Source organism: Myxocyprinus asiaticus, chromosome 8 (assembly GCF_019703515.2).
Source record: "Myxocyprinus asiaticus isolate MX2 ecotype Aquarium Trade chromosome 8, UBuf_Myxa_2, whole genome shotgun sequence".
Taxonomy (NCBI): domain Eukaryota; kingdom Metazoa; phylum Chordata; class Actinopteri; order Cypriniformes; family Catostomidae; genus Myxocyprinus; species Myxocyprinus asiaticus.
In genome coordinates, this window is record NC_059351.1 from 38,060,909 (window position 1) to 38,083,574 (window position 22,666).

The window sequence follows — 22,666 nt, forward strand, 5'->3', positions numbered from 1 at the left end:
CACCAACTGGCGTCAATCCCTTAAAACTCAAAGAGTCCATGTACGCCTACGAGAGCCCCCGCGACAACTTTGCCATCGGATTGCTCAAATCCAGTGCTTCTATACAAATTTTGTAAGGCAAAATTACATAACAGAAAATACTTTGTAAAACAGACCCCAGCCAACAGGCAGAATAACAGAAAAAACATGTAGATTCATTCACAGAACCGTCTCGAAGGTGTGTTCCTCCACAAAATAAACTCCAGCTGATATAAAGCCGTTCAGTTTCCTCGGACAGACAAGCAATTGTTCAGTGAGCCAGCTGTTATGAGTTCAGCGGATGACATAATCATTCCAATGTCCCGTAAAAATACTCAACAAAACAGACTCCAGCCAGCAGGAAGAATAAGCACAAAAAGCAAACAGATTTATCCACAGCTGTTCCAAAGGAGTGATATTCAACAGAACAAAGTCCAGCCGCTAGGCGGAGCCAGCACAAAAAACAATACCGGCATCCCGGTTCCTCGGATGATCAAGAGCCAAACTCTAAAAAATAAAAAATAAAAAAATAAAAAAAAATACACCATAACTTACTCAGCCCGTCAACTTTATAAAAGACGTCATTTATGTGAGCATGTAGATATTTTGCGGTCATCCAAAGTGTCCATTCTCGATCTGGCCGGAAACTTCAGTGTAAAAAAAAGATCTTCTGTCAATACAAAAGTTTCTTAGAGTCATGCCACAAAACAAACTCCAGCCGCTAGGCGGAGCCAGCGCAAAAAGAAACAAAAATGGCACCCAGCTTCCTCAGATAATAGAGTTCCTGAATCGCGAGTCAGTCTACTAATATAAGAAACATCAAATGGCTCACTCACTCCAATGTATTTATAAAAGAGAGTGCCTGTTTTGGACATGTAAATATTTTGCGACCATTCTTCGTTTCTATTCTCAGTTTGGCCAGGAACATCACTGCAAAAGTGATCTTCTGCTGGTGTAAGAGTTTCTTACATTCCTTGAACCGATCGCATTTCTCTCTTGTCGAATTCACAAAGTCCGGAACAAGAAAATATTATGGTTCTTCCAAGAAAGTTTTCCTTTGCTCCTCGCCTGGCGCAACACCAGATCTTTATCGGATGATCTCAGAAATTTGGCCAAAATCGTTTGGGCCTGTCTCCCTCAGCAGATCTGCGAGCCGGGACTCTGTGAGCTCGCTCGATTTCCAGCTTGTGGCCTGTTATGTCGAGCAGACTCGGGAAGAGCTCGTCCAGGAATTTCACCATATCTCTGCCCTCTTCATGCTCAGGAATTCCAACAATTCGTATGTTATTCCTTCGGCTCATATTTTCAAAATATTCCAGTTTTTCCGAAATTAATTCCAAATTTGTTTTGGACGCGGGTGGATTAGCGGATAATTCCCTTTCCGATGACTCAAGATAATCGATTCATTTTTCAACTTCTGTCACTCTTGTAAACAACTCAGAGAATTTTGTTTCTATTGCCATAATCGATCGACTTATTACAGTGAGATCTTCCAAGTCAGCAACAACTTTCGTCAACATCACCGTCAACTGACGCTGAATTTCATCTACCGACGTGCCGTCCAAATCGAGTCCCCGTCTCGCAGTCCCGTCAGAGGCCTCAGCTTGAACACAAGTGTATTTTAATGTCTCCAGAGTCTGAGGATTTTGACTTCTTTGCCATGTTTACCTCAAAGAGCAAGTATGTAATTGGGTGTATCGAATCTCACCAGATTATAACAAGAAAATAATTAAAAAACTAGCAAAGTTCACAGAGCTCGTGTCTCACACGTCTGCTTCTCGCATGGCGTCCACGGAAAACCGAAAATGTAATATTCAAAAAGTAGCAATAATATCCATAATAACAAATGGTTGTATTATGATAATTATGATTATTATCATCTGCAAGCAATTTCATGTTGTGATTCAGCCATAGCAGCCTTGTGCCTAAGGTAATCTGATTTGTTTTCATTAATGTTTTCATTAATACTGTGAAGCAGTGTTGTGTATATATATATATATATATATATATATATATATATATATATATATATATATATATTTTTTTTTTTTTGTTAAAAATCAATTATTATATTTTTTTTGTTTGGTTAAAGATGCATGTATTAATCATAACATTTAATTAAAACATTTAACAGGGAATTCAGAAAAATGTAAACAGAAAACACAGAATTTGTATCTTTAAGCAGAGTCGGAGCCAGGATAACTTTCCCGATGGGGCATTTGAAATTTCAAACAGGACATAGATTTGCCACTTTACCATAAGATTTAACGTTGCTGATAATTAAGTTTCACCCCCAAAAACATTTTTGTTTAATAAATGTCTAATCAAATGATCCTCTGGAGAGCACACTCCCAAAACTTGCCTATATTTCAGATTTACACATTTCATTTTCATAACCAAATTCCATGAAATTTAATTGAGTGATCTTAAACAAAATTAAATGAATAAAACCTCAATATATATATATGAATTGTATTAATTAAATTTTTATAAAACTTATTCAGTTCAATTTGATGAAATTTTGTTATGAATTCTGTTTGTTTGAATGAATTAAATTATATCCATTTATCAACCTAAATAATGTTTAAGACAGCTTCACTTATAGCCATTAACAAAACACAGCAAAAGGTAGTAAACCGCTGGACTCACAATTAGAACAACTGAGCGCACCAAGTGCTGGTGATAAAACTTTTGTCTTGAGGACTGCATCTCACCACTTATGCTTGCACTTTTTAGTTACATCAATTACATCATTCATTCATCCTTATCCTAGGTAAAATCCTTTTCTTAAATCCATTTCCTTCTTTTAGCATTTGAGCCTCTGAGCACTGACTGAATTACATAGCAGGAAAAAAAAATCTAATTAAGAAGTGAGCAGTTAGTTGGCCAGACAGCGTAACTCCTGTCCCCACCTTCCACCTGAAATGTTCAATTACTCTCTACAAATACTTTAAGGATTAATTTGCTATATTTGTTAAAATATTTTACAATTTAGGTGAATATTTAGGCTTGCAAAAAAAAGTAAAACAAATTTAAAAGATAATAACTAAATGATAAAAACTGGTTCAAATACAACATTTTGACAGAGGGGGCACAGTGGTCTGACTGAGGGGGCACTGCCCCCTGGTGCCCCCCAGTGGCACCGACCCTGTCTGTAAGACCTTATACTGTTCTTTTAATCAAGTCTTTTTCTATGTAATCTGTGGTTTTTATTTGTTGCCTTAGTATCGATTTAGTATCGATACCGAGGTACCAGGGCTGGTATTGTACCGAAGCCAAAATGTTGGTATCAGAGCAACCCTAGTCTGGAGTACTTTTAGTTTGCACTTATGTGGATTTAGGGGTTTCAAAATGTTGTTACACATTAACTTGCATTGTATAGACCTACACAGAGCTGAGAAATTCTTCTAAAAATATTCACTTGTGTTCAGCAGAAGAAAGAAAATTATACACATCTGGGATGGCATGACGGTGAGTAAATGATAAGATAGTTTTCATTTTTGGAGGAACTGTTCCTTTAATTGAAATCTAAAAAAATGCTTAAATGTTTCTATAAGTGTTAAGTGGGGCTTTAGGGTGTAGAAAATCTAATTAGCTTAAGGGTAAGATCAAATGTTCTGATGTCATTTGCTCACCCTCATGTTGCTCTTTTTTCCATACAGTGAAAATAATTGGAGCCTGAGTTTGTCAGCCATCACACTTAAAAATAAAATAAAATAAAAAATGACAGAATTTTCACTTTTGCATGAAATATCCTTTAATATAAAAACAACAGAAGTCAAGGGAAAGTTCCTACCATTATATAAAAACAAACACGTGTGCTTGCGCTTCTAGCCCTGTATGCTTTTAACCTTACCTGTCAATGACTTTATCAGCACACATATTAGAGAGTCATCTTAGGTAATATTACACCAGCTAGATGTGTGCTTATTAGTCCCACAACACACACACACACACACACACACTTGCATGCTCTTCAGACCATAGGGACTGAGATCCTTATCTATTTCCTGCACATTGGGAGTGTAGGCGTCATGAATTGTATATATACAAAATATCTGTGACCCGATACCACCAAAAGTATCTTGTATCCGCAAAAACTGAGTCCAAGTCTCCACTAAATCTCTTCCGTACTCTGAGAAGTTACTCCCAAAACAAAATAACATTTTAATCTCTTTCTTCACTCTAACTTAAGTGCCTGTGAACTTTCTTCACTTTCACGCTTCTCTGAAACTTTAAAATTCACTTTGTTCTGCATAATCCTCCATCAAGAATAGATGACAGATAAAGACCAGCGGAAGACCTCTCGGTTCAGGGGTGAGCAAGTCGTCTCTGAAGAAACAGAGCGGGAAGTTCAGAGACATTGTGCAACTTCATCTGATAATGGGCTCTAATCTGTGTATTATTCTGGGCTGCAAGGCTTTTGTTCTGCTTTTGTTTCACAGTTATTATGTTGTCTGTAAGGTTCTAATCTCACCTTATGTCTGTGTAATTGAAATAACCCTTCCCCTGAAAATCCACTTGATGTGTCTATAAAGAGAGATGAGAGAGATAGAGTGTCAGAGAGAATGTAAGCTGAGATGTTTTCACATTATGAATGAGTTCTCTTGATGGTCTATATCTCTGAGGCCACAGACTGTCACACTCTCTTGTAGGTCAGGAATATTGTCTTCCTCTTGGTGGAAGTATTTCTGCACCAACTCTTTTCATGCTTTGCCAGTGCACTTAATCCATCAGCCAAGGTTTTGTACCATGTTGTGTACCTTGAGAAGAGGATTGTGGGAACTGTATCCCCCCCTCTCCTTGTTTTTCAGGCTCCAGATCATATATGAGAATGGTTGAGGGTAAATAGTGTCTGATACTGTAGTCTGTAGCCTGCGGTCCAGACCCAAGGGAGCACAACAATCACGCTATTGTCCAGCATCTGTCCGGTTGAAAGTTGCTACCTGGTACTATCAACTAGAGGAGAGGATGTGGAATAGGTATTTCATCAATGGTTGCTTTGTGAGGGGCCTTGTTGTCTCCACCCCCCTCCCCATCAGGTCAATAGAGAGAAAGTGCAAAGCATTCTATTCAAAGATCCAGCCAATTAATCACACTCCCAGATTATCAAATGATTGCACACCCAAAGGATTCCACCTGAGCAAAGGCGTCTTTACACAGTCGATTAAGGCTGCACTAAGTGGCCTCCAAATTCTGTGTGAAGATGCAATGCCATGTAAAAGCCATACTAAAATACTTTATGTCAGAAAGGACATGGCGCATCAGAGCCAGACTAAACATTCTCGTCACGATAACCAGCACGTGCATTGTTTCCTGTCAGCTTACTCGGCCAACAATCAGTAGCCAACACTAATAGCCTAATAGTTTTGTTTTGAGAAGATATGTAGCAATAGGGGAAACAACTGGTCCAACCTAGAGGTTAAAGGGTTCCTTTAATCACAGTAGATTGGTTTAAGAGATTAGATTATGACAGATTTATGGTTCTTTATGGTGCTGCTGCAACAGAGAAACATGCAGTGTTAAAAGACATAAGAATGAGGTGATGACTAAAGAACACAACAACATGAATGGGAGTGAATCCTGAGTCTATATATATATATATATATTAGACTCAGGACTCAGAAGGGGCCTAATTGCTGTGTATGAATTACAAATATATATATATATATATATATATATATATATATATATATATATATATATATATATATATATATATATATATATATATATATTTGTAATTCATACATTCTTTAAAGTGTTTATTCTATTCTGAACCATTTTCAAAAGAACACTATCAGTTTTACATAAACTCACAAATGTACTGAATGTTTTTAGACTTCATGTTATTTTATTTTTTTGTCTTTTAAATAATTAAACTATTTTATATTTATATTTTATAATTATATATTTTCACATTTAAACATTAATGGCATTATGTGCTGTTGTTGTTGTTGTTGTTGTTGTTGTTAAATCATTATGTAATTTATTAAAGGTGCACTTATTATTTACACATTAAAATGTTACTATTTTTTCCTCATTAAAAAAAAAAAAAACGTTATACTGCCAAAGAAATCAAAAGTCATTTTGAAACATATGTATTAAATCATAAGCTCTCACATGAGATGAAGAAAAATTTGTTTTATTCTGCATGGAGCGAGTCTCCTCAGGGGGCTGCCATATTAGAATCACATGACCAGCTGAATTCTATTAAGTTAATCTCAGTAACCGCCCTGTTGTTTGACTTTTAAGACTTGGAATTCATTAACCATGGCTAACTATGAGTATTGAATATCTGCAATTGCATTTGTAACTGAAAACTATTGTTTTTTTATTTATTTTTTAATGATGCTGCATCCAGGCTTCTAGGTGTCAGTGTAAGTTCAAGATTACATATTCAAAAAAACCAAAACAAAATAAAAACAATTACTCAGTGCACCTTTAAACTTGAAGTCTGACTGCTATGTAATTTAAGTCACATTGTTTTACTACATTGCAGAAGGGGCCTAATTGCTGTGTAAATGCATTTGTGCCACCTATATGTGCAGCATTAAACAGTGATAGATAGATAGAACTGCACTAGTTAGAATGAAGGGTGGAAAGAACAAACTTTTGGGTACTATAAATCTGATATTTTTTATCATTTCTATGGCCTCATGAATGAAGTATGTACAGTATTTTATTAGCATCAGGTAGTTGACATTTTACCTCTGAGATTTTAGTTTAATGTAGTCATAAATCTTAGAGCATGGCAGGTCTTGTGTCTAGCTAATTTCCCTTCTATGTCTTTGAGAGTGTTGTAAATTTTAAATTATTATTATTATTTTATTTATTTATTTTTTACCTTTGAAGTTATAATCTTACTTTATGCCAAAAAAAGAACCTAATTACTCTGACAAAGTTCCCGAGAGGAAAGAAAGACCTGTAAATACCCTTCTAAAAATGTTCAGAAACACGGAGGATAGAGCCGTCTCTCTCTATGCAAGCAGTGTCTCACCATCCTGTACTGCCTCATACGGGATCTTGTTATGAGTCTAATTTGAAGGCAAATATTAATTACTTATATCTCCTTTTATGATCCCTGCATTTTATTTAGAATCTGTTCATTATTTAATTATCTCATTTTTAACTGGCACATTTTCTAAGTAGTCTGTTTTTTTTTTTGTTTTTTTTACGTCACTAAACCTTGCAGAATATGCTTAGATGTCATCTACTGACAATGCAGATCTTTATGATAAAGTTTAACTGTTTGATGCACTTTTAGTGCAAGGTAAAACATGCTACATATTCCTTCATGATTGAATTAGCTATGCAAGTGTGTATGTGTGATGGCTGAAACAGCTGGATGGCTCCACTGGCTCTCACTTTCTGAGCTGAGACGTAGCAGCTCCCGGCATGCTGATCATCCTCCCTATTGTTTCCTGAGTGGCTTATTAAATTACTCGACCTCCCTCGTATAGTAGGAGCTGTCACTGTGCTGCTCTGCTCCGCTCTCCTGCAGGGCTCTCTCTCTCTTTCTTTCCATCCATCTCGCTCGTTCTCTCTTAGGCTGTGCCTCTCTGTGGCCGATAACAGGAGCTTGTATCTGGGCATTAATCCTTCTACTCTCTTGGGTGAGATTAATACTCTCTTTGTGTAATGATGACCTCATAGAGGGATGGAGTAAAGGAAGGAGTGAAGGAGGACCTCTGCGTGAGGACAGTAGAGAGGACCTGTGGCTACACACCAGCCAGGTGTGTGTAAATTACAACTTGGTCTAGTTATAGCGTTAATGGGCTGTTTACGCTACACACTAGTAATTTTGCGTGCATTGTACAATGTTTACCAATCCACTGTATGTTGAGAGGTGGAAGAGGTTTAACTAGCCTGTTGTCATTATAATAACTATTAATGCAAGCCAGGTTTCAATACAAAAAATAGCAAATTAAATACAAAATAAATAAAATAAATGTATTTTCCCAGTTAGTTGTATTCATATTTATTTACTGTATTATATTCCATTAATTTAAGTTTAATTTCCTCAATATTTATGATATACTGTACATAAAATATACTATTAAACATTTTAATATACTATTATATTGTTAAGTATGTATACTTTGCATTGCACCTCATTTATGAAACACAAGCAGAATGAGTTTTTGTGTATGTTGTAAATCGTTTGTAAATTCTGACGGTGAAGGGAAAAGACTCTAAATGTAATCTTTTTTTTTGGTTTGAAAATTTATTTATTTATTTGTTTATTTTTAGTTCAAACAGTACATTCAATCAACATAATTATGTAAATAAAGAGCAATGTCCACACTTCACATATTCTTTGCCACAAACTAGATTTGAGCAGTGCCCAAATAGGAAATAGCCTGCAGTAATAGCCTGAAATATATAATATGGCAAGAACTGAGAAATGTGTCACACTGATTCTTGAGATAAGGGACAAAACAGGTTTTAAATCGTATTATTTATTTATTAATTTTGTATTTTTTTTATACAAAATTAATTTGAAATGGTTATATTTGTAGACAAAGGTCTCAGCTAACGAACCATGTAAGGGAACAGGTTTTTATTAAAATATATATATATATATATATATATATATATATATATATATATATATATATATATATATATATATATATATTTTTTTTTTTTTTTTTTTTTTTCTGAAAATTGACATTTATTCACTTCATAACTTACATCTTACTGTGATTTGTGTCAACTCTGTAGACACACTAAATACCATGCTATTTTAATTTGATCCATCCACCAAGAGAGTAAAGTCTTTAATCATCTAATAATAGTGTTCAGTAAAGGAGTTAAGTGATAACATACATTCTATATAGAGAGAGAGACATATATATAAAAACAATATGCAGTATATATATATATATATATATATATAATATGTTTGTTTTTTTTTTTTTTTGTTTCAACACTGTTCTGAAAATTGACAAAATTTAATATTTTTTACATCTTAACTATGTGTTGTACTCTGGAGCCATTTATTTATTTTAAAAAAAAATTTGTAGCTGTCTGTATAACCTAAACTAAAATGCCAAAATTATTCCACAATTCTTAACAGAAATTATCATAATGGGAATGACAGAGTTGATATATATATATATATATATATATATATACAGCTTACCAGACCATGTGTCCTACTGTTGCATCAAACATGAGCAGGAAATGGGAAAAGGGTACTCAGCGTTATAGCGGACCATGACATATTCACAGGATTATAATTCAGGATTCTAAGCAAATCTGATGGAGTTGACGCAAAATGAAGACAACTTTGAAAGGCAGTTTTTTTTCTTTTTTTTTTATGGAAAATATTAATTTGTCGCATTTTTAAACACTTTGTTTTTCAGTTTAACATTGTGACCTCTTGCTGAGGACAAGTTACATGTGCTTCCAAGTGCAGGCATTTATTTTATTTTATTTTATTTAGTTCTATATCTAATGATATTATTTTCAAATTTCCTTTAGATTTAGCTTTTTCAGTATTTTTATTATTATGAATTTCTTGATTTTTAACATAAAGAGGACTTTTTTTTATGTAGGACATGTTTTGCCCCTTATCTCAAGAATCAGTGGTCTATTGTAGAAGAGAAATTAATTATATTAATTAATTGGTTAATTATTGTTAATAATATAATGCAATATAATATATAATGTAATATAATATTAATTTAATGTTATTTATATTTTACAGCCTAGATCAGTGTTTGCCAAACATTTGCTAATTATTTAGCCTTTTCAGGTTTACTCTATATATCTACCCCAGCGGGGACTTTTGTCTTATTGTGTTCAGATGCAATAAATAAAATGACAGCATTAGGAATAACATAAGAGTGTGTAATTGACAGATTTTTTCCATCTTTATCTGGTTCCAAATCTTTAATAGATTCAAATGTTTCTGACCTTCTAAGATATTCTTCAGGGATTCTATAAATTTTTCTGAAGATTCTCATAGTTTTCAGGTGGTGTATCACTGTTCCATCTGGAATTGCCAAGATATTTCACTAATGATACTAAACTGAGATAGATAAAGTTAATAGTGATGGACATCCTACTGCTGGCATGAACTGGTAATTTTTTATTTTTTATTTTATTTAATTTTTTACATGCAAGCTTAATTTTTCTTGAATTCTTGGACTGTTTGATTCAGGAAAAAAATAAATAAATAAAATATGCAAAGACAGAAAGACCCTGCGGCGACAGTAAATTCCTTACTTTTTGCCACCACTATGTTTGCTTAAGCAAAATTTTGTGATTTGAATGAACTTTTTTTTTTTTAAACCTTTTTTGCTGCCCCACATCATTGTAAAAGCTTTTTTGCATGTAGCGAGCCTCAATGCACATGACTTTACAGAAAGTACTTTGCTAAATCTTGTCCTAAGAACAAATTGTGCAACCAGCGTATATACACAGTCACTTGCGAACCAACTTCTGTAGTAGTTACAAAGCCCCTTGTGTGAACTTTACGTCCCAATTTAAGTAAGACTTTACAAACGGCTGTTGCAACCCAACCCAAGAGAATGGGAGGAGGGCTACACTTTGGCAAGTAGACATGACACTGTTTGAGCTTAGATTGTATGACACTATAAAAGAGACAACATTTTTTTTTCTTCTCCCTGTCTCTGTCTATAGCCATTTCTCTCTCTTTCTCCCTCCTTTACTCCCTCCCTGGCTGCCTGCTGTTGCTGCTCTGCGCCATATGGAGCTTTACTGGAACTCATCTTAAAAGATTCACCAGATGAATCTCTCTCCCTCTCTCTCTCTCTCTCTCTCTCTCTCTCTCTCTCTCTCTCTCTCTCTCTTTCTCAGATGATGGCTTTCTCATTGAACAGATTGGCTGATGTGTCAGAGATGACTGGGTTATGCCACTGCTAAATGAGAGGAGGGAAGGAGAGAGGAGTTTCCAAAAGCTCAGTGCTGCTCCCAGGGCAAAAGTTCTGTTTCATTGCTCTCACTGTGTCAGACATACAATGAGCAGTGTGTGTGTGTGTGTGTGTGTGTGTGTGTGTGTGTGTGTGTGAGTGTGTGTGTTTGTGTGTATGTGTTATTTTAATGCAAGTATGTATGTATGCTGTAGAATATATTTGCTCTGAATCATTCTTTTTTTTAATTTATTTATTTATTTTTTATCCCCTTTTCTCCCAGTTTGGAATACCCAATTCCCACTACTTAGTAGGTCCTCGTGGTGGCGTGGTTACTCACCTCAATCCGGGTGGCAGAGTACAAGTCTCAGTTGCCTCCGCTTCTGAGATAGTCAATCCGCGCATTTTATCACGTGGCTCGCTGTGGATGATACCGCATCTTCACAGCATGTGGAGGCTCATGCTACTCTCAGTGACCCACGCACAACTTACCACACGCCCCATTGAGAGCAAGAACCCCTAATCGCGACCATGAGGAGGTTACCCCATGTGACTCTACCCTCCCTAGCAACCGGGCCAATTTGGTTGCTTAGGAGACCTGGCTGGAGTCACTCAGCATGCCCTGGATTCTAACTCGCGACTCCAGGGGTGGTAGTCAGCGTCAATACTCGCTGAGCTACCCAGGCCCCCACTCTGAATCATTCTTTATATATATATATATATATATATATATATATATATATATATATATATATATATATTTTTTTTTTTTTTTTTTTATCAAATGACGGACAAAAATTTAAATTTCCTGTCAATCTTTTAAAATTATGTGAATTATGGATTTTTGCACACAACCTCTTCAAAATCTCATGAACCCCCATTTGAGAAACCTTTAGTTATATGGAATACAAGTGCATTCAGAGTGAACATGGATCAATTCTGCATTTAAAAGTAGAAAGTTGAAGCTTTTAAATTATATTAAAATAAATGTATAGACTTTAAAATAAAATGTCAAAATGGCATTATTTTTCATTATATATGTTTACTGTAATAATCACATGTGTAGGCATGCATATTTGTGTGTGTGTTTCACTCTTTCCTTGACTGTGTATCCGGTACTCTAGTGTGATGGTGTGAACAGTTAACAGGGCTCGGCTTCTGTGTACAGTGTAGCTGCAGCTGAAGGAAGCGCAGTCACTAGGTAGCTTTACAGTGTGTGTGAATGGATCAGTCCTGTCTTCATTTGAATTAGCCATCAGTGGCAGGCCATTTCTTTGTGTTTTGGGCAGCTGCCATCAGAGACTCACCCTCTAACCTCTCTAAAACCCACTGACCGCCATTAACACACACACACAACTCAGTCTCCGCCATCTGGAAACAACTGGGCCCCACTTGGAACACCCGACACAGATTAAGAGAAACGGGGCCAATTTATTAGAGGCCTGGCCCGCTGGCTCAGGTTTCAGCTAACACTCAACACTGCTGTCCTATTTTCACACGATCACATACTGATACCAACAGTTCTGCTGCCATACTGCCTGTTTAGACATGTCCTACACAGACACACTCACATTTACTTTATTCTGTTAGATTACCCCAGGTGCTAAACTCACATGATTTATGTCTGTCAAGTGAAACAAATAAATAAATATATATAAAAAATATAAAAATACATAGCGGATTTCAAACCATCAAACTAAATGCTAACTAATGGCAACCAATGTTATTGCAAAGTAAATCTTATACTGAGCTACCTGCTCAGCCTGTGTTTTGTAAGAGTGAAATGTCTTCAGCTATTCTAAAGGCTTGAGGCTAAATTACACAGGTTTTATTGAGATTGTAATGTTCAGATGTGTTGTTGAAACAGTTTTTCTTGTAGATCTGTGTGTTTAAATGTGTCTGCGGTGGTCTGACTGAAGGCTGTTCAAAATTAGAGCTGCTAATAGCTAAGTTTAGAGAATGGGCTTCTCTGATTTGGAGCCAGGTGGCATCCTGTTGACCGTGTCAGCTACAACTTACAGCCAATCACAGGGAGGCTGCATAAATCACCCGACAGAGAAAGAGAAGGAGACACATATGGGGGAGAAGGTAAACACTTCCAGCTGAAAGCATTTGGGTGCGATTTGCTGAGAGGAATGATGTCGTTTATATTGGATGATCAGCAATGTTAAACAGACTGGCACTCTATTTCATTTTCTCTCCCTCTCGCACTCATCCTTCTTCATTCTTCTCTCTTTTTCCTCCCACACACAGACTAACCTCCTAAACATGCTTTCATCCTTGGTTTTTCTGCTCTCTATCTCTTTCTCAGAGAGATGGTCCTGAACCCCTTGTCATGGCTGCTGTACATTTGCCGTGTTTGACACAGCACGCTCTGGCATAGTGACACAGGGAGCCGCACTGTGATGCGCCTTTGAATGTGTCTGAAAGCCCAGAGTGACAACCATTTGAACTGAAACATTTTAATGATGCCTCCATAATTTTAGTCAGAGGCAGTGGCAAAAAAGAGAGAGAAAGAAAAAAAGTTTGTGCTCTGCTCCGACGCTCAGGAGTTACGGCAAATCCTGCTTTGATGCCGCCAGTCCACCGCATATTATCTCTGACCGTTCTTCAGTGAGCAGAGCTTTCATTCTGGCTGACTGGAAATGAAGTCTCAGGCTACTTTTCTTTGGGCCGATCCCCTCCATACCGCCACAGTTCCGGTGATTATGTTGCGCCTATGAGCGGCCACTCGGCTGCAGCGTTGTCCAGAAGTTTCAATTTCACACCATGATCCAACCCCCCCTACTTACCTTGATAAGTTTCCCTTTTTCTCACATCGATAGCTCCTCTGTTTCCAATTTTACCAGCCCTCACTATCAATGTCTGGGTGTTCTGCTGGGTGAAAAACACTCTTGTGCTCTTTCTCTCTCTCGCGCGCGCTTTCTCGCCCTCTATCTTTCACACCCTTTCTTTCTGTTTCTTTCCAACTTTTCTGTGAGAGTCGTCTGATGAGCTCAAGCTGTTGAGTCTGTCTCTTAACAGATCTCAGATTATTAGCATGCTTCCACTGTTAAACCACTCTGCTGATGATAACTACTAACTGTACACACACTAATACACCCCTTTACCAAAATACATTTCCCTTTCCTGCTATGTTAGGGTAACGCTAGGGTAACATCCCTGTACCCTGTCTTTAAGTCTTGGTGAATGAGGTCCACTAAACTGGATTGATTTTTAGAAGCCATTTTAAACAATCTGAGGTGTGTTTCCCATACAATGACATAACTCACTGCCTAACCACAATACTGCGATACATCATTGGAGAAATTAACTAGCTAGCCATGATTGTTTACCGAAACTCTAGTAACTATGTCACACATACATGTTCAAATCACGTTGGTTAGAGCTGTTGTAAATGACGTTACGCAGGGGGTGGAGTAATAACTTCTGCAATATTAAATTATAAAAACTCATTTACACGTACACCAGAAAGCCATTTATTGTGAGAAAGCTGCTGAAGACAGGAAAGCTGCATTCACTGTGTTATGCGACAGATACATTGCGCTCAGTAATTGGGTTTCCCTCTACATCAGACTTCGGGGATCCCACGACACACTTGAGCCTTGAGCACATACGCACATGCATACTCTTCAAAAGCGTATAAATGCCACCAATCTCGAGTTTTTCTGATAGAAATAAACATTAAGATTTTTTTATCTTCTTTGAATTTTTAAAAATGTATGCATCATATGGTTATTTGCATAAACATTTATCTTTTTACCAGACACTTTCTGGCTATAGCAACTCACAAGTTTGTTGCGTAGGTGGCAAACACCAAGATGCATTAACTTACTTGAATGCTACAGCTTCATGCATTGTGTGAATGTATGACATTAGCAGCGGCATTTCTTTTTATATATATATATATATATATATATATATATATATATATATATATATATATATATATATATATATATATATATATATATATTTAAAGATTATAAGTTGCACTTTTATTCAGCCACCAAAGCGAACAAAACCATCCAATGCTTTGATAGAATACCTTCACATTCCAGCTCAGCTAAACCTGTTTTCACACTTGAACTTTTCCATTAAATTCTTCTGCAATTTGTGAATGCATGTACAGTATGTGTGTTAGAGAAAGGGACAAAGAGAAATATTTTCTTTTGCTTCTGAGGTCAAGCTAGCACTGAACACGTATAATTTTGTCCCGTTCGACACAGCACAATTACTCAGCAGAAGAGTCTCAGAAAGAGAGGGGTGTTGTTTAGTCAGGTAATCCTTTGCTATAGGAAAATGGGTCACTTCCATTCTAAACCTGATTCATTCTCTCTCTCAGTGTCTCCTGTTCTTTTCTCTCTTAATTCCACACTCCTTTCATCTTGCCGATTCAAATAGTCATAGGAAAGATTAACGGCAGGAGGGAAAAGCTGCTTTTTTGATGATGGCATTTGCGGGATAAACAAAAGATTTCGACAGCAGCTAACACTAAACTTATCCTTCCTTTGATCCCAATTTACAGAACTCCCTTCCTTCATTTCTCTCTCTTTCAGTCTTGTTTTCTTTCATTCAGAACTCTTAACTTTATATTAGCTACAGTTGTGCTGCTCTGGCTTGTGTTACTTCTGTTCTTGAGCTTTCATATCGTACAAGCTGGCAAAACATAACCCTTAAAACCTCCCACCAGCCAAAAAAGAAGAGAGATGGCTGGAAGAAATTCTCATAAATGTGGAAATGCCCAGCTGATGTTTCCAAGCTGTTGAGAATGATGGGAGTTCTGGCAGTGTTACGGAAGAGGGCTATATCTTCCCAGTTTATACTTCAGTTGCTTTTTAACCTTTTGAATGAACTCATCTTCAAGTTTGCTCAGCCAGTAATTTAGCTGGCGTTCTCACTGAACATTTGTCTCATTGACGTTCTTTTTTCCTGGCTGTTGCGATTAGGATTTTAATGGAATAGTTAAAAAAAAAAAAAAAAAAAAAAGTCATCATTTAGTGTTTTTGTTTTTGTTCCAAACACTTAGTTTTTTTTTTTTTTCTTACATTCTTTCAACAAAAGAATATGTTTGGCAGAATCGCCATTCATTCATTATTATTTTTTTTATTTATTTATTTTTTATTTTATTTTTTTTATTTATAAAATGGAAGTGGATAGTGATTGAGGCTATCATTCTGAATAACATCATCCCTCTGTACATTTAGACAGAAGAAAGTGACCTGTTCAAATTAACAGCAAACTTCCACACACAATGTCACCTGCAGAGCAACACTGGGTAAACACTGCCCCAGGTACCAGGGGCCTTGTGTTTGACATACACACACACACACACACAGACATGCACACGGACAGACACACAGGGCAACACAGGCACTTGCTGAGGTCTTTTATGAAGCCCAGAAGGACATACGTAAACGTACGTGCACACATATGCACATGTGAAAACAGTGTATTTTCATCTTTGGATGTTGCAGGTTAAAGCCAAAATACCCCTGTGGAGCCAAGTGTTACTTTTCCGCTTGACTTGATTCCTGCATCCGCTCTCACGGACCTTGCAAGCACACACACACACACATATCCCAGGGACCCACATACACAAAACACACAGCTCTTTCAACACAGAGTGACTCATTCTACAAACACACACCAAGACACATATACACCCTGACTGGAGCTGTTTCTGGTGGGTTTCACAATCTGGTAGGTGTTTTAAAGAGTGTGTTTTGTAGAGGAAGCTGTGGAATGTTGTGCTGTGTTTATTTTAATAGTGAGACAGATTAGGGAAAATGAACGGAGAAAGAGAGACAGCATTTTTGTATGCACATCAACTGCAGCTGTTGTTGCCGGCTGAGACGGCTGATATATATTTTTATACAAAACAGGCCAGTGACAGTTGCGGATTTTCAAGTTCATCTGGTCGTCTCTGATTTGCATCCCCTTTGGCTGTCTGAGGGACTCTGTTCCCATAAAGCAGACAATTTCGGAATTCATCTGTGCTGTGAACCATCATTAACACTGTTTATCATAAATAAATGTTGGACCGCAATAACCTCACAGTGTCCAACACTCGTTCAACATATGAGGGGAAAATGTATAGATGTAAATATTATGAGATACTGCTTATCTGATTTATTAAGAGACATGGTTTATGATAGCCATATTTCTTCTACTCATAAACAAACCCTGCCCTGTCAAATTCACACATGCGCACACACGCTCAGACATGCATGCAAATACTTCTGTAGCATTTACCATTTTTCTGCAGTCTTCAACCCAAATAATGAAGTCTTGTTTATTTATTCGAAATTGTATTTTGATTCCTGATTGTTTTTTTTTTTTTTTTTTTTTTTTTTTTAATAATGCTGCCTGATTTGTGCAAAACAAGGTCATGCTCTGTCCAATGGAGTATGTCACACTAATACTGTATTAATAATTTAATATCTTCACTCTCTCTGACTGCAAACTTTTTTATTTATTTATTTATTTATTTATTTATTTATTTTTATTTTTATTTTTTTCAGACTCCCATGTCAATACAGTGCTCAAATTACCTCAAAAGTCCTCCTGTATGAACCTACTGCCATATTAGTGATGTCAGTGGTTTTTATTTATTTATTTATTTTATTATTTTATTTATTTTTTTATTTAAGGCTTGGCGCTAGTCATTGAACCGCAACGATTTTTAATTAAGAATTTAATTACAAATAATGCAGTTGATCAGCCACTCTTAATTAATTTATGAAGATAGAGAAAAATCAGATAATTATGGCACACATATTCTTCACAGACAAAAGCGCCTTTTGTAAAGGTGGCTGAAAAAAAAGAAAAAGAAAAGATTAAAATATATATATATATATATATATATATATATATATATATATATATATATATATATACACACACTGTGTAATTATTGTAATTATTGAAATTAATCATTGAAGCTAAACAATGCTTCTGCATTGATAGAATGAACACAGTTTTTTTCAGTTTTGATTCTGTTTGTATTTCATTATTTTAATATAATTTAACTGCAATAAACTACAATTCACTCTAACTGATAATAACTCTATTATTGCATCTTTGAAAGTTAATTAAATCTCTGAAAGTTCAGACAATTCTCTGAAAGTTTGCTGGTCATGATGGTGGTAAAAAGATAAATGGTGAATAAAGACTGTAACTCCTGGTAACAATGTAAATCACATTTCAGTGAGAGCAGCATATGGGTGCTGTGTGTGTGTGTGTGTGTGTGTGTGTGTGTGTGTGTGTGTGTGTGTGTGTTTGTATGTGTGGCCATCTGCTCCTATTTATGAGTGCAATGCCTATTCCTCATTGATGAGAGATCAAAGTTGGCAACGCCCCTTTTCAGTACAACCAATAAAAGCGCTGATCTGTGGCGGAAGCACCTCACAATGCACTCTGCCATTTCAGTCAGCAACAGAACGCTTGCACACTCTCAAATTCACCTTCACACTTAAGAGACATTTTGATTAAGAGACATTTATCTACCCTTTTCTTTCTCTCTCATTAATGTCAAACCAGGAAATAACCCATAACCATCTTCACCTAGTAAAACATCCCATCCTGATCCCTCTGTCTCCAGATCTCTGAAACTTCCTTATAGGGAAGCTTTTTAAAATCATCCAAAAATGAAGAGAGCCTCCTCCAAGAGAGAGAGCGGAAGAAAGGGTTAGGGTGAAAAAAAAATATGTTTGAGCATGAACAGCAAAGCATGCACATTGGGAGAGCTCCAAAAGAGGGCCAGCCAAGAAAGAAATTAAAGTACAGTGATTATCAGGACCCAAAATTAAAAGCAGAAGGTTTTGGACTAATAAACATTTGAAACGCACCACAGGGCCCCCGTCATCATTTATTACTCCACTATCTCCCATTAATGTGCTTTTTTTTTTTTCTCACCGTTTCTTCATTTTTCTTCATCGATTCCCAGGATGTTTTAGGTAGATTTTATTAATTCTTGCTGGCAGGGTTTAATGAAAGGTTGCTGGCTATTTTTTCCTCTTCCTCTCTCAATCCCTTCCGCTTTGGATGTTCTGATCTGATGTTTTCTTATGGCCTCTTAATGACTGTATTGTAGTTATCAGTAACTCTTGACGTATCACAGACCAACACAGAGTGGTCATCAATTAACCAACACCCCCACAGTGTCCCGTCCTGACCTCTCAGTGCTGCTCTTAAGCTTATCAGCTCCCTAATCAAGCTCGCCCCTCCTCGATTACACACACACTAACATACTGTACTTGTACACTTAAACACACATTTGTTTCACTCGTAGGGAATTTCCATTGACTTCTATTGTTTTTATATTGAGTTTATGATATTTTTTGTCCCATAACCATACCCTCACAGACACCTTTTTGCATTTTACATTTTCATTAAGACTTTATTTAGCTTTTTTTTTTTTTTTTTTTTTTTTCACAAGCATTCGTCTTGGGGATATTTGGTCCCCACAATGAAGGCTCTATTAAGTCAAAATCTCCAGGAAGGGCTCTGCTCAATTACACACAAAAAGAAGGGAAAAGGGAGTAACTCTCATGCTGACTAACGAAAGGAGACACACTCATGCTGTCTCACGACAGTCCAGAAGGTGTAGAGGGATTTGTGAATCCTGGGAAGATTAAGTGTGCAGTTTAGGTGGCCCCTAGTTTACAAATTTTTTTTTAAATTCTCTCTCTACCTCCCTCCCCTTTTCCATCCCTCTGTTCCCTTTCTCTTGCTCTCCAGGTAGACAGCAGTAAGCTCACAGTTGGGCGGAGCCTGTGGCGAGCGAGCGCTCTAGTTGGTTGCCGTGTTGCGTTACACTGCGTCATGCGGGCAGGATGGATGTGAAAGAACGCAGGCCCTACTGCTCACTGACCAAGAGCAGGAGAGAAAAAGAGCGTCGCTACATGGGCTCATCCGGCGACAGCGAGGACTGCCGCGTGCCCACCCAGAAGTCCTACAGCTCCAGCGAGACACTCAAGGCCTTCGACCACGACTCCTCACGCTTACTGTACGGAGGCCACGTCAAAGAGATGGTCCACCGAGAGGCAGATGAGTACAGCCGCCAAGGTGAGTCACCTGTGCCCCTCATACCTCGGAGAAGCAGTTGTAACTTCACCCAGCACACGTCACATGTAGTACAGCTTTAGACTGCGTACAAGAAAAAAGAGAAACATGTAGATGCTTCTTTTAAGAAGTATGAATTGAAGTATGTGTAGAATGCATTTTTTGGATGGATCACGTTCAATTTATGATATGTGGCGTGCATAACCATAATTATACATAATTACAGTAAATTGAGTTTGGTTTGGAACAAGTGCATGTTTTCTCTTCAAAAACATTTATTTATTTTTGATTGGGAAATTAAGCAGATTCAAAACAGATTTGACAGATTTACACACACAAACGTACTTTGCTACTGGAATAAAATGTTGCCTCTCATTAGCACTGTGCAAACCCCTGGACCCGCTCTTTCATTTTCACTTCTGAAATGTTCCTTATAACATATGCCCAAATGCCCCATTGGCAATAATGAATGGCACCATAAAAACATAAACAACATTATTGCACTGTTCTGAAGTTAGCAATGTGCCCCGGTCGGCCACAGTTAGTTTTATTACTAATTATGAGCGCAGAGGGTGCGCAACCATTCATACAACCCTCGATTTTATAAACTCCCTCACAGTCATTGAGTTCTCTATTTGTTTGTTTCCTCTTATATTTAAGGCTTCATCAAAATTTACACCAGGAAAGGTGAGTGTTGCACTGAAGATTTAGAGCAAACGTAGATTTGGATCAAATGTGTCCTCCCTGGGTTGTGAAAGAAATTAACCCTCTGTATTTGTGTGCCCTTAACATAAGTGTTGTGTTAAGCTGAAGGTCAGCCTAGCTGTTATCAGTCAATGTAGTGCTGGAGGCTGTTTCTGTTGAGTATGTTTATTTTAGAAAGCACAGGAAGTGACACCAGATTACAGTAGGGGGTAAAAGAGCAGCCTGCCTCAAACCATTATGCAGGTTAGCTCACTCTATCATGGAGAGAAACAGAGAGTGTGAGAGAGAGAGAGAGAGAGAGACTCCCTTTAAGAGCAAAGGCGCTTGCAGATGTAGTGCAGACACGGTTAAGCTCTTGAGACTGCACTTCGGTCTTAACATGGTCTTCAACACTCTTTCCATAATCACCCATGTAGCAGACGTCACCTAGCCCAGCCTCTTAGCACGCACATTGTTCGTCATGTGAAATATTTTTTACCTTTAGTCCATTGCAAAATATGATACCCAAAGAATTAATTTGTGAAATATAATGGACCAGTCAAGCAAAGTGAAATTGTTAATTAGTCATTACACAACAATGGCAGAATGAAATTACTGAGATCTGAAATATTGTAGCCTTGCTGGGAAGTGCTGCATGTTGTACAGTTCTATTACAAAGTTCCATAAAGGTCATTACCAGTTCATTGATTGCTTTCAAACTCAAATTAACACATCATAAATATTTGAGCAGAAAAGCCATAATTGCTCAATTATCTTATCCTGTACAATTGCATCTACACTAATTGGTGTTCATTTGGAATTTATATGATTTTAATTGAACTTCAGTGGAACCCTGATTATTTCTGTAGTTAATAGCCCTTATTAATTCCTGTTAATGCAGAGGACCAGTGATTTCCTTTTTTATTTCTTTTTCTCCTTATACTCATCGTAAATGTGCAGCTTTTTGCAGTGATTGTTGTGACATGGAATTTCGTGACTCAATAAGGTTTTCATGTGTAAATGACTTTACAATTATTTTTAACTTAATATCAAATTTGTGTTAAATGATTATAATAGTTTTAAATTCACTTGAGGTAATTCTTAATCCTACATAAGGCAGATACATTTATTTTTATCTAAGTGTTACTGTTACTGCAGCCTTCTGGTCACATTTTGGTTTTGTTTATATATATATATATATATATATATATATATATATATATATATATATATATATATATATATTTATTTTTTTTCTACAAAGAAAGGCATTTTGAAAATAATTAGGAATTAAATGTTATGCAGTGCTTTTTAAAGAGCCTAAATCATAAAAACATATAAGGATCTGCTAGTAAACGACAAAATAAATGATCCGTTCTATGGACCAATATATTTTCACAATATATATGGTTTGCAGTAAATGTGAGGAAAGGCTTTCTTTTTTTCTTTCTTTCTTTTTTTTTTTCTCTCCGGCGCTGCGGTTTTTAAGGCCTCTGTTTTTTTGGAGCTGTGCACACCTATCACCATGGCAGATAAGCTCCCTCCATGGAATGCAGTCTGCTCCACAGACTAATTCTACTGAATGCAGAGTTTGGAAATTATTAGATCCAGACAAAAAGAAAGGGAAATGAATTATAAGTCGTAACGCCGGCGTAAATTGAAAGCCTTTTAAAAATGTCTAACATGAAGTTGATATTTGAAACTTTACATTTAAGGATAATAACAGATATATTAAGATTACTATTCTTTTTAATTTTGTTATGTAATAAATGTGGATTTATTTATTTATTTGTATTCCTCTGTTTTATTGTGTGTGTTTGGGAAGCTTGTGTTTTCAATAATTAGAATCAAAACAATCTTTGCAATGCTTTCATTCAAGCAAGCTGTTTTAAAATTGATCTCTTCCCTTACATTCCCCTTAGCACATTGTTTATTCTGTTTCATTGTATTTATATGTTGAAGTAAAGTGTTATTATCTTAACACACTAAGTACTCAGTGCCAGGAAAATAACACT

General features: G+C 36.5%; 1 protein-coding gene across 1 annotated transcript in view; it reads left to right on the top strand.

Annotated features, from left to right (window-relative positions):
* LOC127445439 (teneurin-3-like) overlaps nt 1–22,666 on the top strand; it is a 362,775-nt gene that overhangs the window by 46,706 nt on the left and 293,403 nt on the right. Inside the window, exon 3 of the mRNA XM_051705512.1 lies at nt 19,648–19,970. Coding sequence (XP_051561472.1) covers nt 19,739–19,970 — 232 coding nt within the window. The 5' untranslated portion in view covers nt 19,648–19,738. The remainder of the gene's footprint in view (nt 1–19,647; nt 19,971–22,666) is intronic.